The sequence below is a fragment of the Somniosus microcephalus genome, chromosome 3, assembly GCF_052327205.1.
Source record: "Somniosus microcephalus isolate GS21.2 chromosome 3, FLI_Smic_1.0, whole genome shotgun sequence".
NCBI lineage: Eukaryota > Metazoa > Chordata > Chondrichthyes > Squaliformes > Somniosidae > Somniosus > Somniosus microcephalus.
In genome coordinates this window covers 120,899,796-120,921,921 of record NC_140989.1, presented here as the reverse complement: position 1 = coordinate 120,921,921, position 22,126 = coordinate 120,899,796, and the positions used below count along the sequence as shown (strand labels likewise).

Below are 22,126 nucleotides of genomic sequence, written 5' to 3'. Positions count from 1 at the left end.
TCCATGTTGACTTTGTCCGATCCGGTCACTGTTTTCCAAGTGCTCTGCTATTACATCTTTTATAATGGACTCTAGCACTTTCCCCACTACCGATGTCAGGCTTACCGGTCTGTAATTCCCCGTTTTCTCTCTACCACCTTTTTTGAACGGTGGGGTAACATTAGCTACCTGCCAATCCATGGGTACTGTTCCAGAGTCTATCGAATTTTGGAAGATGACCAGCAATGCATCCACTATTTCTAGGGCCACTTCCTTAAGTACCCTAGGATGTAGATTATCAGGCCCTGGGGATTTATCGGCCTTCAATCCCGTCAATTTCTCTAACACCATTTCCCTACAAATACTGATTTCTATCAGTTCCTCCCTTTCATTAGACCCTATGTTCCCCGACATCTCTGGGAGGTTATTTGTGTCCTCCTTTGTGAAGACAGAACCAAAGTATGTATTTAATGGGTCTGCCATTTCTTTGTTCCCCATTATAAATTCCCCTGATTCTGACTGCAAGGGACCTACGCTTGACTTCTCCAAAGGTCAGCTATCTTTGACCGCATCTTTATAGATGTGGTCTTTCATGTTAGTCCCTATCTTCCTTACACTATTCAGTGAAATTCCCAGCGATGTCAGTTTAACTCTTTTCCCACTGCAATCACTAATAAATCCAGTAGGGAATTCAGGAAAAACATCTTCACTCAGAGAGTGATTAGAACGTGGAACTTGCGACCACAAGGAGTAGTTGCGGCGAATAGCATAGATGCATTTAAGAGAAGGCTAGATAAACTCATGAAGGAGAAAGGAATAGCAGGTTATGTTGATTGGGTCAGATGAAGAGAGGTGGGAGGAGGCTCATGTGGAGCATAAACACCAGCATGGACCAGTTGGGCCGAATGACCTGTTTCTGTGCTGAATTTAAGAACATAGGAAATAAGAGCAGGAGTCGTCCATTTGGTCCCTCAAGCCTGCTCCGCCATTCAATAAGACCATGGCTGATCTTCTACCTCAACTCCACTTTCCTGCACTATCCCCATATTCCTTGATTCCCTTAATATCCAAAAATCTATCAATGTCTGTCTTGAATATACTCAACGACTGAGCCTCCACAGCCCTCGGGTAGAGAATTCCAAAGATTCACCACCCTCTGAGTGAAGAAATTTCTCCTCATTTTAGTCCTAAATCTATTCTGCTCATTACAACCTCAAAAAACTCGTCAAACACGATTTCCCTTTCATAAATCCGTGTTGACTCTACCCAATCCTATTATTATTTTCTAAGTGCCCTGTTACCACGCCCTTAATAATAGATTCTAGCATTTTCCCTGCTACTGATGTCAGGTTAACTGGTCTGTAGTTCCCCATTTTCTCGCTCCTGCCTTTCTTAAATAGTGGGGTTACATTTGCTACCTTCCAATCCGTGGGAACTGTTCTAGAATCTATGGAATTTTGGAAAATGACAACAAATGCATCCACTATCTCTATAGCCACCTCTTTCAAAACCCTAGGATGAAGCCATTAGGTCCAGGGGATTTATCAACTTTCAGTCCCATTCATTTCTCCAGTACTATTTTTTTACTAATACTTTCAGTTCCTCATTCTCACTAGACCCTTGGTTCTCTACTATTTCCGGGAAGTTTTTTGCGTCATCTTCCGTGAAGACAGTCACAAAGTATTTGTTTCATTTCTCTTATTCCCCATTATAATTTCTCCTGTCTCAGCCTGTAAGGGACCCACATTTATTTTTGCTAATCATTTCCTTTTTACATACCTATAGAAGCTTTTACAGTCTGTTTTTATGTCTCTCGCTAGTTTACTCTCATATTCTATTTTCCCTTTCTTTATAAATTTCTTGGTCCTCCTTTGCTGAATTCTAAAATCCTCCCAATCCCCAGGCTTACTATTTTTGACAACATTATAAGCCTCTTCCTTTGATCTAATACTATCTTTAACTTCTCTTGTTAGCCACAGTTGGACCACTTTTCCTGTGGGGAATGTATATTTGTTGTAAATTATGTATTAATTCTTTAAATGCTAGCCATTGCTTCTCTACCATCATACCTTTTCAGGTAGTTTCCCAATCTATCTTAGCCAACTCGCCCCTCATACCTACGTAGTTTGCTTTGTTTAGATTTAAGACCCTAGTTTCGGACTTAACTAAATCATTTTCAAACTCAATATAAAATTCCATCATATTATGGTCACTCTTCCCTAAAGGCCCCTTTACTACAAGGTTATTAATTAACCCTTTCTCATTGCATAATACTAGATCAAAAATAGCCTTTTCCCTAGTTGGTTCCTCAACATACTGATCCAGAAAACTATCTTGCATACATTCCATGAATTCATCCTCCACACTATTACTGCAAATTTGGTTTGCCCAGTCTATATGTAGATTAAAGTCCCTCATGATTACTTCATCACCCTTGTTACATAATTTCTATGTAATTCTATATGTACTCCAGGTTGGTTTTTGACACAGCAGATCAAAGTAGTCCTAATGTGGGCTTAGTTCAAACAGTCAGCACAGAACATTTAGAGAAAGCCATTTAATTTACAAAAATGATATTGGATTTGTGTAATAAAAACACTGGAAATCCTCAGCAGGTCAGGCAGCATCGGTGGAGAGAGAAACAAAGTTAATGCTACAGGTCAATTATCTTTTGTCAAAACTGGAAAAAGATAGAGATGTAACAGGTTTTAAGCATGTACAGAGGCAGGGAAAGGGGGAGGAAAGAACAAAAGGTAAGGGCTTGATAGGGTGGAAGGCAGGAGAGATTAAATGACAAAAAGGGATAATGATGCATGGCAAAGGGGGTGGTAATGGAACAAGTGAAGAAACAGAAGATGGGTCTAGAGGAGGTGTTAATGGGAATGGCAGAATCATTACCAACAGCTGCTGTCCGAAAAAATAGGGCAGTGGTTTTGATATGAAATTGTTGAACTCAGTGTTGAGTCCAGAAGGCTGTAAAGTGCTTAATCGAAAGATGAGGTGCTGTTCCTCGAGCTTACATTGAGCTTCGTTGGAACAGTGTAGGAGGCCGAGGAAAGAGAGGTCAGAGTGGACGTGGGGCAGAGAATTAAAATGACGCGACCTGAAGCTCGGGGTCACGCTTACGGACTGAACGGAGGTGTTCCGCAAAGCAATCGCCCAATCTGGGTTGGTTTCCCCAGTGTAGAGGAGACCGCATCGTGAGCAGTGAATATAGTATACTAAATTGAAAGAAGTACAAGTAAATCACTGTTTCACCTGGAAGGCATGTTTTGGGCCCTGGATGGTGGGAAGGGAGGAGGTAAACTGGCAGGTGTTCAATCTCCTGCGCTTGCACGGGAAGGTGCCGTGGGAAGGGGAGGGGGTGTTGGGGGTGATAGAAGAATGGACTAGGGTGTCGCCGAGGAAACAATCCCTTTGGAATGCTGAAAGGGGGGGGGAGGGGAAGATGTGTTTGGTGGTGGCATCACACTGGAGGTGGCGGAAATGGTGCAGAATGATCCGTTGAATGTGGAGGTTGGTGGGGTGGAAGGTGAGGACAAGGGGAACACTATCATCGTTCTGGGAGGGAGGGGAAGGGGTGAGAGCAGAAGTGCGGGAGATGGGACGGACATGGTCGAGGCCCCTGTGAATCACGGTGGAGGGGAATCCTCGGTTGAGGAAAAAGGAAGACATGTCGGAAGCACTAGTATGGAAGCTGGCATCGTCAGAACATATGCGGCGGAGACAGAGAATCTGGGAGAATGGAATAGAGGCGGGTTGGGAGGAAGGGTAGTCAAGGTAGCTGTGGATTTTTATAAATGGATAAATCCAGCATCTGGTTCGTATACTAAAGGTAATAAACTGAAAACTTCATACGTGGCCCCAAGGTAAACAGACTTTAAACAACCCACAAGTACAAAAGCACTGATGTTGTATTTTCCAGGAACATATCTTTTAAGTTTTTTTCCATTTAAATTCTGCCTCCAGTCCCTCATTCTGTCCGTTGCATTCTGTTGCAGGAAATGCTCTAGAGACAAGGTGATTTAAAAACAATTGGTTGGTGATAAAAGAGCAAAAATGAAAATGCTGGAAATACACAGCAGGTCAGTCAGCATTTGTAAAGAGAAAAGATGAGTTAACATTTCAGTTGTAGACCCGTCATCAGAATTCTGACGAGTTCTGGCAGAATGACCTACCCCCAAGCTGTTAACCCATTTTTTCTATTTTCAGATGCTGACACACCTGCTGTATATTTCCAGCATTTTCTGTTTAAATGTTATCCAAACTGGAGTGCCTGGAATTTCTGTGGGGGTTCTTCCGATCTCCTGCCTTAACTTTAGCGGGAACAGCTGATAACACTGTTTCTGCAGGGTTTCCATCAAAACTACGGCAAGAGATTGGGGATTCTCTGTGGAAATTCTACCCTGGCATCAGTGCTTTTGTATTTGTTGGTTGTTTAAAGTCTGTTTACCTTGGGGCCACGTATGAAGTTTAATTCTCTATGTCTCAAATTGCTGATAGGTTGCAGATAGGTTTTCTGATTTAGGATTTATCTACCATTGAGGTAACAGTGCTAAGAACAGCCCTTTCCAAACCTCCAGGTTCACAATATTCAAATAGGAGAAATCAGTGAATAAGAAACAGCAAATTAACAAAATGCCCCATTAATAAATGTTTCCTTGGGAAATCTAGGTTCTTTTAGATTGCATATCTTGTGGTATGTTCGTAAATTTTGATGCTGTGGATTTGTTTGTCTGTGCAGGTTCCTTCAATGGCAGTTTATCTAGCCTGACTGCCCATGGCCTGGCTTCTGTTGTGATAAAAGAAGTCCTGAAGAGAGCAACTATCAAACCAGAAGACGTGTCTGAAGTCATTTTAGGACAGGTTTTAACCGCAGGTACAGTATTGTAATTGGGTGGCAATGAAGGTGAGAGTTGCACACAAAGAAAGAGACAAAAGAAAGACGTGCATTTCTATAGCGCCTTTCACGACCTCAGGACGTATCAAAATGCTTTACAGTCAATTAAGTACTTTTGAAGTGTAGTCACTATTGTAATGTAGGAAACACAGCAGCCAATTTGTGCACAGCAATTTGCAAACACCAATGTGATAATGACCAGATAATCTTTTAGGTGTTGGTTGAGGGATAAATATTGGCCAGGACACCGGGGAGAACTCCCCTGCTCTTCTTCAAATATTACAGTGGGATCTTTTACATCGACCTGAGAGAGCAGACGGGGCCTCAGTTTAATGTCTCATCCAAAAGACAGCACCTCCGACAGTGCAGCACTCTCTCAGTACTGCACTGAAGTGTCAGCCTAGATTATGTGCTCAAGTCTCTGGAGTGGGTCTTAAACTTCTGACTCGGATACGAGAGGGCTATCACTGAGCTAAGGCTGACACCACAAGACCTCCTGATCGCTGTCCAGTGACTCCCTGCTGGTAATGGCTGCACATGTAGGCACTTGGTGAGCAGAGGTTCGGGCTGGGCTGAGAGCTTCCTGGGGAAAGGTACTGGAGGGCAGAGGTAGAGCTGTACCCCAGAAAGGAGTCGCCGCCTTCAAAAAGGTGGTGAAAGATTGAGGGTGCGGGGGAGGCACCACTACTCCAGTAGAGGCTGTTGCACATCCAAAAGAAGAATCCCTCTAGCGTTAACATGAGCCTGCCTGTTTGAGGGATAAACCAGGGCTCCAAAGGTTAGATTATGAGGAGAGGCGACCTAATAGAAGTTTTCAAGATGAGAGGTTTTAGTAGAGTGGATGGAGAAAAACTATTCCCTCTGGCGAGTGGCTCAATAACCAGAGGTCATAGATTTAAAATCATTGGCAGAAGATCTAGAGGGGAGATGAGTAGAAATTTTTTCACTCAGAGAGTTGTTGGGATCTGGAATGCTCTACCTGAAAAGGTGGTGGAAGCTGATTCCATAAATAATTTTAAAAGGGAATTGAACAGATACTTGAGGATGAGGAACTTGCAAGGTTACGGACAAAAAGCGGGGATGTGGGACTAAGCACGACTTCTCTTTCTAAGAGCCAGCACCGACATGATGGGCCGAATCGCCTCCTTCTGTGCTATAAGTTTCTATGATTCTATGACAGGTAGGGTGCAAGTACTGGACTAGGAGTGGTGACAAAGATGCTTTTGGGGTAATGACTATAGATGTTAAGATGTCTGAAAAATTTGAAGTTTCTTATTAACATTAAATTATAGTGTTTTTCTTTGCCAATTTTTTCCTCTTATCCTGCAGTTCTCTGGTACATTTTCTAGGTGCATATCGTTCATATGTAGGCATTGACAGTGAATGTTGATGGGCTATTTGATTCTGGAGGGGACATCGCATTATAGCCCACTCATAGCCTCACACTACATTTGTACACATGCATTCCAGTGGAGGGAAGCGGGTCACTAGATAGCGATCAGGGAGCAAGAACACTGTCTAATTTATTTAATTACCCCCCGCCACTTCCTAACTCCAGGATGCTGAGGCTAATCCTACCACAGCCCTGGCTGAGATCTAGCATAGACTGAGCTACTGAGGTTTTAAAAATTGTTGTTAGGCAGCAAAAATAAGTTGATGTAACTTTAACATCATTTTTTGGCCAATATCCTCCCTTTGCTCCTGTTCCATCAGCATTGGGTACTGTTTAGTACCTAACCCAAGAGCTATTTTTCATGATAAAAGTCATCGACCTGAAATGTTAACTCTGTTTCTCTCTCCACAGATGCTGCCTGACCTGCTAAGTATTTACAGCATTTTCTGTTTTTATTAGCTATTTTTCAGGTCTGACTTTAGACTGTGTCTAGACCACTGATCAACTATCAGAGTCAGCTTGGGGGCGGGTGAGGGGCTTGTGGTTATCAAAGCTGAATTTGATCACAAGCACACTGAAGGACTAAAGACTATGTTTGGCAGGACACAGAAATGAATCACTGTTCTGACAGTAGATGGGAAGACTCATGAAAAATGAAAAAGTGCATCGTCACTGCCATCGATCTGTTTACATCACAAGATATCTATGATGAGGAAGGCCATTCAGTCGATCTTACATCATCCATTCAGTGATTCTAACCCCACCCCCAATTGTAGCATCCAATCGTCTCAAATGATCCCAGGGTTTTCACCTTCACTATTCTATCTCGAAGTTTATTCCACATGTTGATCACGCTTTGTGTGAAGAAGAATTTCCTGATGTTTGTCCCTAAAATTACCTTTTACTGATTTGAACCTGTGTCCCCTGGTTCTACTCCTACAGATTAATTTAAAGTATTCCAGGTTAACGTTTTCCATATCCTTAACAATCTTATATACCTCCATTGGATGACCTCTTGGACACCCCCTTTCTAAGCTGAAAAGCCCAAGTTTCTTAAGTCTTTTTAGTATTTTAATAGGAGACCAATTAACTGGGAAAACCCAAGTGGTTTAGACTCAGAGTTAGTAGATGTAGTGCAGGACTGCTTCTTGACCCAGTATGTGAAGGAAGCCACAAGAGTCAATGCTCATCTATTTGTTAATGACTGTACAGGAAATGAAAGTTGTAGCACCTCTGGGGGCAGTAACCACAGAATGATAACATTTAACATGATCTTGAAGTCAGAACTAACTAAGACCAGGAGTCAGGTAAAGAACTATAAAAGATTGAAATTCAATGAATTGAAGGGAGTTGTACAAGAACACTTCAGTAGAAGACACATAGGCCTAGAAATTCAGTATAGCCACTTTTGGGGCGGTAAAGTCGGGCGGCCGCTAAAGTTTGCGCCCGGCGCAAAGTCGCGCCCCCTTCGCCGATATTCAGTCGCATCGCCCCAAGAGGTTGCTGCTGCGCTAAAACAGGCGATGCACGACTATCTTTAGGCGCTAAGCCGGCGGTGCTGAGCGATACCCCCCCCCCGAGGCTGGGCGCAGCGCCAGTGCGGCGAGTTGCTGATTGACGGCAGACACTCTGGCGCCGGTCAGCTCTTAAAGGGGGAGGGTGGATTTGTTTGCCTGCCACGCCCTGCACAGTGCAGCCCTCAACCTAGGCCTGACCACTTCAGCTTCACCTGCACAACGCCCAGGGCTATGGAGAAGGCCAGGGAGAGAGCGCAGCGCTTCAGCGACGGTGACCTGAGGCTGCTGGTTGGCGGAGTGGAGCGCAGGCGCCATGTTCTGTTCCCAGAAGGTGGCAAGAGGCCGCTGCCCAGCGCCTACCGGAAAGCCTGGAGGGAGGTCTCAAACAGGGTGTCTTCCAACAGCGTGGTTGCCAGGACTCCTGTGCAATGCCGGAAGAAGTTCAACGACCTCACTCGGGTTGTCAGGGTGAGTACCCTTTCCAGTGTCCTCCTCATCCCTGCATGTGCACCTCACTTTATTGGCAAAGGGACCTGAAAGCCCTAATGGCCAGCCCTCATCCAGCAGCTATGGGACTGTCATGAAAATCACTTGCACATTCAGCACTTTACACACTGTACAAGCTATTCGACCATGGGAGGCATTGCAGACAAGATCAGGGCTTCACACTGTCAGGGCCAGTCCACCATGGGAGGCATTGCAGACAAGATCAGGGCTTCACACTGTACAAGCTATTCGACCATGGGAGGCATTGCAGACAGGATCAGGGCTTCACACTGTACTTAGAGGCCATCCTTTCTCTTGCAGGCCAAGGTGGCACACAACCGGCGGAAACGAACTGAGACCGGGGGAGGCCGTCCTGACGTCAAAGAGCTCTCCGACCTCGACCAGCGTGTGGAGCGCATTATGGCAGGCCGGCTGATTGGCACCGTCGCCAGTGGAGATGCCGACCCTGTTCTGGGCACCAATGGTAAGGGCATCACCTTTTTGACCTCTCTCGTTACACTTGCGCCTCAGATCTGCATCCTTTGCCACTGTCCGACCAATGCAGTGAATGGCACCACTCATGCCTCCCTCGCTGCCGCCCTGTCCGCACTCTAAAGCTACTCTTGTGCCTTCCTGCTTTCAGATGGTGAATCGCCAGGCGAGGAGGCGGGCCCTCAAGCTGCCACTGTCAGCGCTTCGGAATACGAGGAGGAGGAAGAGGAAGCCGGCCCATCAGTGCCACCCTCAGCCGCGCCAGCCCATGGCGATGTAGGGGACACGTCTTCCCTGGAGGGGAGCCGGGGGGAAGGGTCGGAGGAGAGTGAAGCTCCGGGGCCCAGCGGCCTGCAGCAACGCAGGAGGGGTGGGGAAGCTCGGCGGACTTCTCCCCAGAGGGTGAGTGCGGCCTCCAGTCCTGCGATGGTCAGCGCAGAGGAGGTGCGGCTCCTGGAGGAAATGGCCGTCCAGGCTGAGCGCAGGCACAATGAGCTCATGGCTGCAGTGGCAAGGATGCCTGACTCCATTGAGTCTTTGTCAAGGAGTGTGCAGCAATTTGGAGCAGCACAGGCCAGGAGTCTGGATCAATTCAGTGCAGCACAGGCCAGGAGTCTACAGGACTTCGCGGCAGCACAGGCGGCGTTGAGCCAAGTGCTCAGTCGTGCCGTCCATTCACTGGCTGTTGTCATGCGGACACAGACCAGGGCCACACGGGCACTAACTGCTGCCACCCTCACTGGATCAGCCAGGCATCGCCAGGGCACTCGCCGCGCAGCAGCAGCCCAGCAGTCTGTTCTTCAGCTGTTTGCTGCGCATGCTGCAGTGCTGGCCCGTGCGAGTGCCAATGTCTCAGGCGACCAGCGAGCACCTGCGATCTGCCAGGTTGGCACCATTCCTGCAGCCGACACTGCCACTCTGCCATTGCAGCTGCCACGAGCCGCTGGACAGACTGCTGCCGCCCAGCCAGAGTTGGAGCAGTCAGCAGCCGGCCACTCCAAGGCCAGAGCTGGTGCAGGCCGACCCCCAAGGGCATCTGCCGTCTCGCCATCTGCCCCTCAGCAGCCTTCCCCCAGCCTTGCTGCAGCCACTGGGCTCCCATTGAGGAGGAGCTGCAGGGCGGGCAGGGGCCAGGCAAGGATGCGAAAGGCATCGCCCTCGCAGGGCAAAAGGTAGAAGGTATGCACAAATGCCTGGTGCTTTTTGTAAGGCCGAGATTGGTGCAGTTGTGTTTTTGTAAGGCCGAGACTGGTGTCTTTCTTTTTGTAAGGCCGAGACTGGTAATTTTGTGTTTTTGGAGGGGGCTTCTCCACATGAGGATGTAATGTGGGAAGGGCAGAGGTTTTCAATAAATTATTGTTGTTAAATTGCACTGTGCATGGTTTTTTGGTTAAGTCCTGGTTGCCCTGCTCGGCTGAGGGCTTGTGGAGCGGCTACATTCATCTGCTGACATTGGCACAAGCCATTCCCTGAGAGGGGGCCTAGAGCCGACATTCAATAAGCCGGCAACGGGCGGCCCTTGCACTTTCTGCCTCCCTCCTGTGCTGGTCCTCCTCCTCCTCCTCCTCCTCAGGTGGTCCTCCAATCTGTGGTGGCAGTGGCTGAGTCCTGCGGATAGCCAGGTTGTGCAGTATGCAGCAAACGACCACGAAATGGGAGACTCGCTCCGGCGAATATTGTAGGGCTCCACCGGAACGATCCAGACAGCGGAACCGTTGCTTCAGGACGCCGATTGTTTGTTCGATGATGTTCCTGGTCGCTTGATGGCTACTGTTGTATCCCTCTTCAGCAGGGGTGCTGGGCGCACGGAGCGGGGTCATCAGCCAGGTACACAAAGGATAGCCTTTGTCCCCGATAAGCCATCCTCATGGGTGAGGCTGGGCCTGGAACATGTCTGCCACAGAAGTCTGGCGCAGGATGAAGGCATCGTGGCTGCTGCCTGGAAAGCGGGCATTGACAGCTAGGATGAGCTGCCTGTGGTCACACACCAGCTGGACGTTCAGCGAATGGTAGCCCTTCCGGTTGCGGTAATCCTCGGCATTCTCCAGAGGTGCCCGCAAAGCCACATGCGTGCAGTCAATGGCGCCCTGCACCATGGGGAAGCCCGCGAATGCTGCAAAGCCCATTGCACGCTGTTGCTGCTTGGCAAGGGCCATGGAGAAGGAGATGAACTGACGTCTCCTTGTGAAAAGGGCATTGGTCACCTGGCGGATGCAGCAATGCACGGCGAACTGGGAGATGTTGGCAATGTCCCCAGCAGCGGATTGGAAGGAGCCGGTGGCATAGAAGTTGAGAGCCACCGTCACCTTCACTGCCACCGACAGAGACGTCCTGCTCCTCAGCTGTGGCTGCAGATCACCGCCAAGCAGGTGGCAGATCTCTGTGACCACCTCCCTTCTGAATCGCAGCCTCCGAACACACTGCTCCTCAGACATGTTGAGATAGGAGAACTGCTGGCGGTATACCCTGGGTGGGTAAGGCCTCCTTTCCCGACGCCTGTTGCCCCCTCTCCGTCTAGCCAGGGCTGCCACCCTCTCACGGCGTCTGTGAGCCCTTTGGATGTAATTGAGAAAGCCAGCGTTTACACCCATTGCAGCCCCCATAATATGCTGGCAAACAATGAGATGTCAATGAAGGCAAAGACAAGTGGAAAGCTGTGGCCTGAAGCCACAAGTACCTGTCCGAATGTTGGGCCAAAGCAGAAAGCTCTCTACCTTGGTCTCTGCAAAGATCCGTCTCTCAAGAAGGAGTGCTGTGAAATGGCAGCCTTTTATAGTGCAGGAGGAGTGCCCTTTAATTTGCGCCCCCCGCGCCCCGCATCGACTGAGCATCGTTCCACTCTAACAGTCGCTAGGGGCACCAGGCGCACAATGGGGCGTCGCGACTGAATTTCCAGTTGGGGGCGGCCAAAGGGCGTTGCACGAGGAAATGACGTCATGATCTGCGCGCGCAGCTGAGCGCGCGCAAAGACTTTGCGCCGCCACTAAATCGTGAGTGAAGTTGGGGCGAGGCGCAGATCGCGCTGCGCCCGGCCGCTAGCCGCCTAGCGCCCGACATCTACTCCTCCTAAGGCGCTACCGGCTGGCGCAACCAACTGAATTTCTAGGCCATAGAATGTCTTTAAAGATATAGGGGGAAAAATTTGGTATCGTCCATTTTGGGGCGCTAATATTGGCCGGGCGCAAAGTTTAGCGCCTGGCTCTAATTATTGACTCCGACTGCAAAATTCGCCTCTATCGCCCCTGGAGGTGATTTGAGCGCTAAATCAGGCGCTACACAACTTTCTTAAGGCGCTACCTCAGAACGCTACCGAAGCTCAGGCGATGCCAATTACTATGGAGGCCAGACAGACTGGCGCCATCCAGTTCTTAAAGGGGAGGGGCCATCTTGCTGGCCAGCCACACCCTGCTCATTGCAGCCTTGAATCTTGGCCTGGAGAGACCTCAAAAGCAATTGTGTGGAAGTATGGATAGGCCCAGGAAAAGAGCTTGGCACTTAGGAACCTCAAAAGTGGTGCTGAGGGCCAAAATTCCTTAGGACAGCGTTAAAACCAAAAATGTTGCTAACAAGAAAAGGCAGGAAGCGCCCGCCTTTAAATAGCGCCCCCCCAGCCCCTTCCCGACTTGAAAACGTTCCCCTCTACCTCGTTCCTAGCGGCAGGCGCTAAGGCAGGGGGCGCCACTTAATATCCGGTCCGGGGCATTGCACGCTTGACCGACGTCACGATCTGCGGGCGCAGGAGATCGTGGTGGTGGTGTTTAGCGCTGCCGCAAAAGGACTGGTCAATTTCGCGAGCGGCGCTAAGTTCTTAGCGCCTTGTTAGCGTCCCTGGAGGCGCTAACGGGAGGCGCTAACCAACCAAATTTTTCCCCCATAATGTTGACCATGCAGGACAAATACATTTCCAAAACTTTGAGGACTATTGTTGATAGCGGGACACCTGGGTGTAAGCAGACAACACCACACGCATAAGGTAATGGGCATTTGAAGGTACTGTTCATGATTCACTATCTATACCACATGTTTCTAACATTAGATTTTAAACTAACTTATGTTCTATGCGATCACAAGACTGGAGACTTGATTAGTGTAGTATTCAGTATACATGATATAAAATACTTCAATTAAATAGTAATTGCTCTGCTCCAAAATTAGATTTTATTCCACTTCAGTCCTTGAGTGCATCATCTGCAGTACTGAATAGGGTGGCGCAATTATACACTTTAAGGAACTTGCTGTAAATTATAGTTTTAGTTCAATTGGTGCTATACAGTTTGTGTAGAGTCTCCTCCAGTACAGTGGCAGTGCTTGATTTGTCAATCACAGTTTGTAGTTTGTACACAGTAATTTTCCAGTTGTAGTTGAGATTACAGGAGCTTAGTCAGTTAGAAAACAGGCTATGAATCAGAACAGATCAACCCATTGTTGGTCTCAGCTGTCAGCTGATCATGTTCTGGCAGTGAGAGGCTTGAGCAGCCTGCAACTTGGAGCAACCCTCCATACAGGCAGAAGGAAGCTACATTAAGGATACATGGTGATTATGGAGGGAGAGGGAAGAGAGAGATAGTTGACAAATAATCAGACAGCTGTCTTATCTATTTACTGTAGAACACCCACGTCATCTCTTCCTGTTAATGTACACTTACTTTGTGTCACTTTCCCTGTCATACTATTTCTATCACACATATTACAACTGTCTGTCACACTGCAATTTACCATTATACAGTCCTAAACATTTAAATAGTAAAAGGGTAGTCAAAGGAAGGGTGGGGCCGATTAGGGACTAAACATGAGAGCTTCTTATGAAGGCAGAGGACATGACTGAGGTAGAAAAATGAGCACTTTGCATCTGTCTTCACTAAAGAAGAGGTTGCTGCCAATGTCACAGAAAGTAGGAGGTAGTAGAGAAATTGGATAGGATAAAAATAGATGAAGAGGTTGGCAGTGCTCAAAGTAGGAAAGTCACCCAGTTCAGATGAGATGCATTCTAGGTTGCTAAGGTAAGCAAGGGTTGAAATTGCGGAGGCTTTGGCCACAATCTTCCAATCGTCTTTAGATGTGGGAGTCCTAATGCCAACTGATTTTGCCCCAGATTAATGTCTCTAAAAGTTTCCCCACCATTGACGTTAGGCTGACTGGCCTGTAGTTGCCGCGTTTATCCCTCTCCCCTTTTTTAAACAGTGGTGTAACATTTGCAATCCTGCAGTCCTCTGGTACCACTCCCATATCCAAGGATGTAAGGGGTGGTGTGTGTGTCAGCTTCATCTCTGACTCCTTTGAGCGGTTCAAATCGCTCCCACTCCCTTGGTTCTAGACCTGGACTTATTTGGGGGTTGTAATGAAATTGCAACAGACAACTGAGTTGGTGAAAAGAACTTGGATTTTATTTGAGACAAGAAAATATACACAACACAATAAATCTTATCACTCTAAAAGGGGGAACACTTTGGAATATGCGAGGGAGAATGACAATAGACAAAATTACCTTATCCCTCCCAATCCCACTAACTAGTTTGAATTCCAGAGGACCAGGAAATGCTCACCAAACGCAGGAATAGTTTGTAGAGTGGGAAAAACTTGCAGATCTTCAGTTTCTTCCAGGTTGGTTTCTTGTTGGTCACGGTGGCCCAATATTACCGAGTTGTTGGTAATATTGTTGGTTGTTTGTTTTGTGGGGCCCTTAGTTGTTGCGATTCCTTCCGTTCTCCTGTTGTCCCGAGGCTGATGTCTTTCGAATGAGCTGTGCCTTTTTCTGTGTCTGTCCGAACTGTACTGCCGACTTCAATTCACTGACTGTTGTTTCAATTCTCTGCCTGAACGACTGTCTCTGTACTGATCGAACCCATCGAACGAACTGCCTTCTTGTGGAGACAGGTCTTTAGTTTATACTAAAACGAAACCTGCTAATCTTGTTAGATTTTTGGCTGGCTCGTTAAGGGCCACTTGATTGGTCCCATTTAGTTAACTGGTTTTGGGATAGCTTCCTGAGTAGTTGAAGAAGGTGTGAAGTGGCTTTGAATGTCTCAAACAGTCTTTTAATCTTAGATTTCCTGTAAGGCCTTCAAATTCTGTGCAGGTTCTTTTATGCATGGGTTTTAATGGGCTTTGGGCTTTAGGTGAGGCTGGGGTTTTCATTGATTTATTGATTGAATGCAAATTCCCAGATAGGGGCTGAGTTTCATTTATTGTTCCTCCCAGACAGTCTGGCTACTTTCGAATACACAAACTGTTCCTCTGCAGAGGTCAATCCCACATTCCTGTCGCAGCCTTTTCCTACAAGTCTGAACATGTCCTTTTAAACCAGCCAAACCTTCCTGGGATTTTGATTTAAATTATTTTTGCCTAATAACTCTGAAACCAGTCCAAAAATCTCTCCCTTAAATTAAACTCTTTGAAATCCTTCTGTTTGGCCCAACCACACTGTTGTCCTTTTTACAGATTTCTTCTATGATGTTCCAAAATCACTTTAAAAATGACCTTTCCTTCTGTTCTGGGGTTATGCAGAAATTTTTGAACCTTACAAGGAGGATTGGAAGATTGTGGCCAGAGCCTCCGCAATTTCAACCCTTACTTCTCTCAGTAACCTAGGATGCATCTCATCTGGAATGGGTGACTTTTCTACTCAGAATCATAGAATGGTTACAGCACGGAAGAAGGCCATTTGACCCGTCTTCTACTTTGAGGAATAGAACTTGATTGAGTTCTTTGATGAAGTAACAGAGGGTGGATGAGGGTATTGCAGTTGATATTGAGTATATGGATATTCAAGTTGATAAATTACTACATATTAGACTTGTTAGCAAAATTGAAGCCCATGGGATTAAAGGGGCAGTGGCTGTGTGGGTAAAAAAATTGGCTAAGGAACAGAAAGCAGAGAGTAGTGGTGAACTGTTATTTTTCAGACTGGAGGGAAATGTGCAGTGGTTTCCCCCAGGGATCGGTGTTGGGACCACTGTTCTTATATATTAATGACCTGGACTTGGGTGTACAGGGCATAATTTTAAACTTTGCAGATGATACAAAACTCAGAAATGTAGTAAACAGTGAGGAAGATAGTAACAGACTTCAGGAGGACATAGACAGACTGGTGAAATGGGCAGACAAAATCTAATGCCGAGAAGTGTAAAGTGATACATTTTGGTAGGTAGAATGAAGAGAGGCAATATAAACTAAATGGTACAATTTTAAAGGGGGTGAAGCAATAGAGACACCTGTGGGTATACGTACACAAGTCTTTGAAGGTGGCAGGACAAGTTGAGAAGGCTGTTAAAAAGGCATACAGGATCCTTGGCTTTATAAGTAGAGGCATAGAGAACAACTGGCGCCTTTAACATAGAAAAACATTCCAGGGTGTTTTACAGGAGTGTTGTCAAACAAAATTTGACACCGAGCCAGATAAGCAGATATTAGGGCAGATGAGGGATTTGAAAACTAAGATGAGAATTTTTTTAAGTGTAGCATTGTCGGACCGCGAACCAGTGTAGGTCAGCGAGCACAGGGGGTGATGGGTGAACGGGACTTGATGTGAGTTAGGACACGGGCAGCAGAGTTTTGGATGAGCTCAAGTTTATGGAGGGTGGAAAATGGGAGGCCGGCCAGGAGAGTATTGGAATAATCGTTTAGCGATAACTAAGGCATGGATGAGGGTTTTAGCAGCAGATGAGATGAGGCGGGCAGAGTCAGGCGATGTTACGCGGGTGGAAGTAGGCGGTCTTGGTAATGGCGCTGATTTCTGGTCAGAAGCTCATCTCGGGGTCAAATATGACACCAAGGGTTGTGAATGGTCTGGTTCAGCCTCAGACAGTTGCCAGGGAGAGGGATAGAATTGGTGACTAGGAAACGGTGTTTGTGGCGGGGACCGAAGACAATGGGTTCAGTCTTCCCAATATTTATTTAGAGGAAATTTCTGTTCGTTCAGTACGGGATGTTGGACAAGCAGTGTGACAGTTTAGAGACTGTGGAGGGGTCGAGAGAAGTGGTGGTGAGGTAGAGCTGGGTGGCATCAATGTACATGTGGAACCTGACGTTGTGTTTTCGGAAGATGTCGCCGAGGGGCAGCATGTAGATGAGAAATAGGAGGGGCCCAAGGATAGATACTTGGGGGACTCCAGAGGTAAGGAGCGGGAAGAGAAGCCATTACAGGTGATTTTCTGGCTGTGACTGGATAGATAAGAATGGAACCAGGCGAGTGCAGTCCCACCCAGCTGGACGACAGAGGGGAGGCGTTGGGAGGAGGATGGTGTGGTCAACCGTGTCAAAGGCTGCAGACAGGACGAGGGGGGATAGTTTAATATGGTCACAGTCACAAAGGATGTCAATTGTGACTTTGATAAGGGCCGTTTCAATACTGTGGCAGGACAAAATCCTGATTGGAGGTATTCAAACATAGAGTTCCAGAAAAGCTGAGCATGGATTTGAGAGGCAACAAAATGTTCAAGGACGTTGGAGATAGGCCAGTGGTTTGCAAGGGTAGAAGGGTCAAAGGTGGGTTTTTTGAGGAGATGGGTGATGATGGCAAATTTGAAGGGGAGGAGGAGAGTACCTCAGGAGAGAGAACTGTTAACAACATCAGCTAACATGGGGGCCAGTAAGGGAAGTTGGGTGGTCAGCAGTTTGGTGGTAATAGGGTCAAGGGAGCAGGAAGTTATGCTAAACCTTTATAAAACACTATTTTGGCCCCAGCTGGAGTATCGTGGCCAATTCTGGGCACCACACTTTAGGAAAGATGTCAAAGCCTTGGAGAAGGTGCAGTACCAGGGATGAAAGACTGGGGTTGTTCTCCTTACAGCAGGGAAGGTTAAGGGGAGATTTGATAGTTGTTCAAAATGTTGAAGGGTTTTGTTAGAGTAAATAAGGAGAAACTGTTTCCAGTGACAGTTTTTCGGTAAGCAGAGGACACAGATTTAAGGTAACTGGCAAAAGAACCAGAGGCGACATGAGGAAACAAAAGTTTATGCAGCGAGTTGTTATGATCTGGAATGCACTGCCTGAAAGGGTGGTGGAAGCAGATTCAATAATAACTTTCAAAAGGTAATTGGATAAATACTTGAAAAGGAAACATTTGCTGGGCTATGGGGGAAGAGCAGGGAGTAGGGCTAATTTGATAGCTCTTTCAAAGAGCCAGCACAGGCATGGTGGGCCAAACGGTGTGCTGTCACTCTATAATTCTACTTCCTGTTTTTCACTTTAATTTCCGATGCTTATCTCTGATTGGCCGATTCTTGCCAGCTGACACATTCAGCTTGAATCTTTGAGTTACTTCTGATTGGCTTCCTAGATCATGTGAGGAAAACATGTCTCAGTCCCCCAAATGTGACCCACTCTTTTTGTGTTTTTTCAGGCTCTATTCCCCACTCTTCAGTTTTGCTAGTCCCTGCTTTTTTTCTTAATACTCATTCACCATTGCCTTTTATTTTGTAGTTTCTCTGACTGTTTTTACACCATGGACATCCTCACGCAGTGAGGATCCAGCTCAGCTGTGATGCCCCACATGATGAAATAGCCTGCCATCACTGATTTTCAAAGCTTATACAAGAATAATGACCAGTTGTAAAGGTACCAGAAGGGGCCAGTGACCAGTAAGCGCAAGAGTAAGCCAGCAAGATGTCAACACCTTCAGGAGAGGTGGAGATGGGAAAATATTGGTTAAAAAAAAAAGTGCGTAACAAAATCAAATCGCACACATGAAAAAAATAACCTCAGTAACTTTTCGTGAAACATTCCCACATCTTTTGTCCTTTTTCAGTAATGTTAATGCACTTTGAGGTATGAAAGCATTACTACAACATTTTTCTTTCACCATTTTGTAGGCCAAGGACAGAATCCTGCCCGCCAGGCTAGTATCGGTGCAGGAATCCCACATCTGGTGCCGGCATGGAGTTGTCAGATGATTTGCGGCTCCGGGCTGAAAGCGGTGTGTCTTGCAGCGCAGGCCATCATAACCGGGAGCTCCAATATTGTGGTAGCAGGAGGAATGGAGAGCATGAGCAAGGTATAAGCGCAGTGGGTCTGTCACATCCAGTGGTCATTCCCTCCACACATCTCTTGATTAAGGTGCAGGTTTAAAGCAATAATTAATACTCGGCGTTGCAGGCAAGGATGGCATTTATTACCCATTCTAATTGCCCTGATTAGGTGGTGGTGGGCCGCCTTCTTGAACCACTGCAGTCCATGTGGTAATTTTCGTAGTGCCCTGATACAGCAGAGTGGCTTGCTCGGCCAATTCAGAGGGCAGTTAAGAGTCAACCACGTTGGTGTGGGACTGGAGTCACATAAGCCAGGACGGTAGTTTTCCTTCCCTAAAGGACATTAGTGAACCAGTGGGTGTTTACGACAATCTGACAGCTTCATGGACACATACACTGATGCCAGCTTTTTGTTTCCAGATTTTTTTTAACTGAAGTCCAGGCCTCTGGATTACTGGTCCAGCAATATATAACCAATCCAACTGTTACAATTTTGGAATTTTCTTTTATTTATTCATTCACGGGATGTGGGTGTCACTGGCAAAGCCAGCATTTGTTGTCCATCCTTAATTGCCCTAACAGCACTGTGGGAGTACCTTCACCACATGGACTGCAGCAGTTCAAGAAGGCGGCTCATCACCACTTTCGCACGGTCAACTAGGGATCGGCAGTAAATGCTGGGCTTGCCAGTGACGCCCACATCCCATAAATGAATTTTTTTAAAACACAATGGAGGTGTCCTCAGTGTGAAGATGGGACTTTTGATTCCACATGGACTGTGCGGTCACTCCTACCAGTACTGTCATGAACAGATTCATTTGTGACGGGTAGATTGGTGAGGAAAAGGTAAAGTAGGATTTTCCTCCACTTTGGTTCTCTCACCATCTGCTATTCTGGCAGCTGTGTCCTTCTGGACTCGGACAGCTTGATCAGTAGTGGTTCACAAACTGCCATGGTGAATTTGAACTTGTGTCTCCAGATCATTAGTCCAGGCTTCTGGATTACTAGTCCAATAATACAACCACTATGCTACTGTACCCCATGTTTGAAACTACTAACAAACTCTCCCAATGGACTAGTGCAGGGGTTCCAAAATTGTGGCCCAGAGGCCAGAAGCAGCTCCCAATCCCAGCCAAGCCAGCACTTGAAATCCAGACATAAGAAATAGGAGCAGGAATAGGCCACTTGGCCCCTCGAGCCTGCTCCGCCATTCAATAAGATCATGGCTGATCTTGGGCTCAAAGCCTCTTCCCTGCCCGCTCCCCATAACCCTTCACTCCCTTATCTTGCAGAAATCTGTCTATCTCTACCTTAAATGTATTTAATGACCCAGCCTCCACTGCTCTCTGGGGCAGAGAATTCCACAGATTTACGACCCTTTGAGAGAAGAAATTCCTCCTCATCTCAGTTCTAAAAGGGCGACCCTTTATTCTAAAACTGTGCCCCCGAGTTCTAGATTTCCCCATGAGGGGAAACATCCTCTCTGCATCTACCTTGACGTGTCCCCTCAGTATCTTATATGTTTCAATAAGATCACCTCTCATTCTTCTAAATTCCAATGAGTATAGGCCCAGCCTGTTCAACCTTTCCTCATAAGTCAATCCCCTCATTTCTGGAATTAACCTAGTGAATCGTCTCTGAACTGCCTCCAATGCAAGTATATCCTTCCTTAAATAAGGAGACCAAAACTGTACGCAGTACTCCAGGTGTGGTCTCACCAATACCCTGTACAGTTGTAGCAGGACTTCCCTGCTTTTATACTCCAACCCCTTTGAAATAAAGGCCAACATTCCATTTGCCTTTTTGATTACTTGCTGTACCTGCATGCTAACTTTTTGTGTTTCATGCACAAGGACCCCCAGGTCCCTCTGAACTGTAGCATTTTGTAATCTCTCTCCATTTAAATAATAATTTGCTTTTTTATTTTTCCTGCCAAAGTGTATAACCTCGCACTTTCCCACATTATACTCCATCTGCCAAATGTTTGCCCACTCACTTAGCTTGTCTATATCCCTTTGCAGATTCTTTGAGTCCTCTGCACAACTTGCTTTCCCACCCATCTTTGTATCATCCGCAAACTTGGCTACATTACACCTGGTCCCTTCATCCAAGTCATTAATGTAGATTGTAAATAGTTGAGGCCCCAGCACCGATCTCTGTGGCACCCCACTAGTTACCGTTTGCCAACTGTAAAATGACCCATTTATCCTCACTCTCTGTTTTCTGTTAGTTAGCCAATTCTCAATCCATGCTAATATATTACACCCAAATTCCGTGAGCTCTTATCTTACGCAGTAACCTTTTATGTGGCACCTAATTGAATGCCTTCTGGAAATCCAAATACACCACATCCACTGGTTCACCTTTGTCCACCCTGCTCGTTACCTCCTCAAAGAACGCCAGCAAGTTTGTTAAACATGATTTCCCTTTCATAACACCATGCTGACTCTGCCTGACTGCATTATGATTTTCCAAATGCCCTGCTACTGCTTCCTTAATGCAGGCCTCCAGCGTTTTCCCAATGACAGATGTTAGGCTAACTGGTCTATAGTTTCCTGCTTTCTGTCTCCCTCCTTTCTTAAATAGGGGTGTTACATTTGCAGTTTTCCAATCCGCTGGGACCTCTCCAGAGTCCAGGGAATTTTGGTATATTGCAACCAATGCATCCACTATCTCTGCAGCCACTTCTTTTAAGACCCTGGGATGCAAGCCATCTGGTCCAGGGGACTTGTCATCTTTTAGTCCCATTATTTTACCAAGTACTATTCCCTTAGTGATAGTGATTGTCTTTCGTTCCCCCCTCCCTGTGGCCCCTTGATTAGCCATTATTGGGATGTTCGTGTCTTCTACCGTCAAGACAGATGCAAAATATTTGTTCAGAGTCCCTGTCATTTCCCCGTTCCCCATTATTAATTCCCCAGTCTCATCCTCTAAGGGCCCAACGTTTACTTTAGCTACCCTCTTCCTTTTTATATACCTGTAGAAGCTCTTACTATCTGTTTTAATGTTTCTTGCCAGTTTACTCTCATAATTCATCTTCTCTCTCTTTATTATTTTTTTAGTCATCCTTTGCTGGTTTTTAAAAATTTCCCAATCCTCTGGTCTCCCACCAATCTTGGCAACATTGTATGCCTTCGTTTTCAATTTGATACCATCCTTTACTTCCTTAGTTAGCCACGGATGGTGCTTCTTTCTTTCTCACTGGAATATATTTTTGTTGAGAGTTATGAAATATCTCCTTAAATGTCCGCCACTGCATTTCAACTGTCTTACCCTTTAATTTATTTTTCCAGTCCACTTTAGCCAGTTCTGTCCTCATGCCACTGTAATTGCCTTTGTTTACGATCAGGACACTGGTTTGAGATACAACTTTCTCACCCTCCAACTGAATTTG

The 22,126-nt window shown here is 46.5% G+C and overlaps 1 protein-coding gene across 1 annotated transcript in view; it reads left to right on the top strand.

Moving 5' to 3' along the window:
- acat2 (acetyl-CoA acetyltransferase 2) overlaps positions 1 to 22,126 on the top strand; it is a 55,627-nt gene that overhangs the window by 10,953 nt on the left and 22,548 nt on the right. The window contains exons 2-3 of the mRNA XM_085981541.1: positions 4,724 to 4,858; positions 18,577 to 18,758. Of these exons, the coding sequence (XP_085837667.1) occupies positions 4,724 to 4,858; positions 18,577 to 18,758 (317 nt within the window). The remainder of the gene's footprint in view (positions 1 to 4,723; positions 4,859 to 18,576; positions 18,759 to 22,126) is intronic.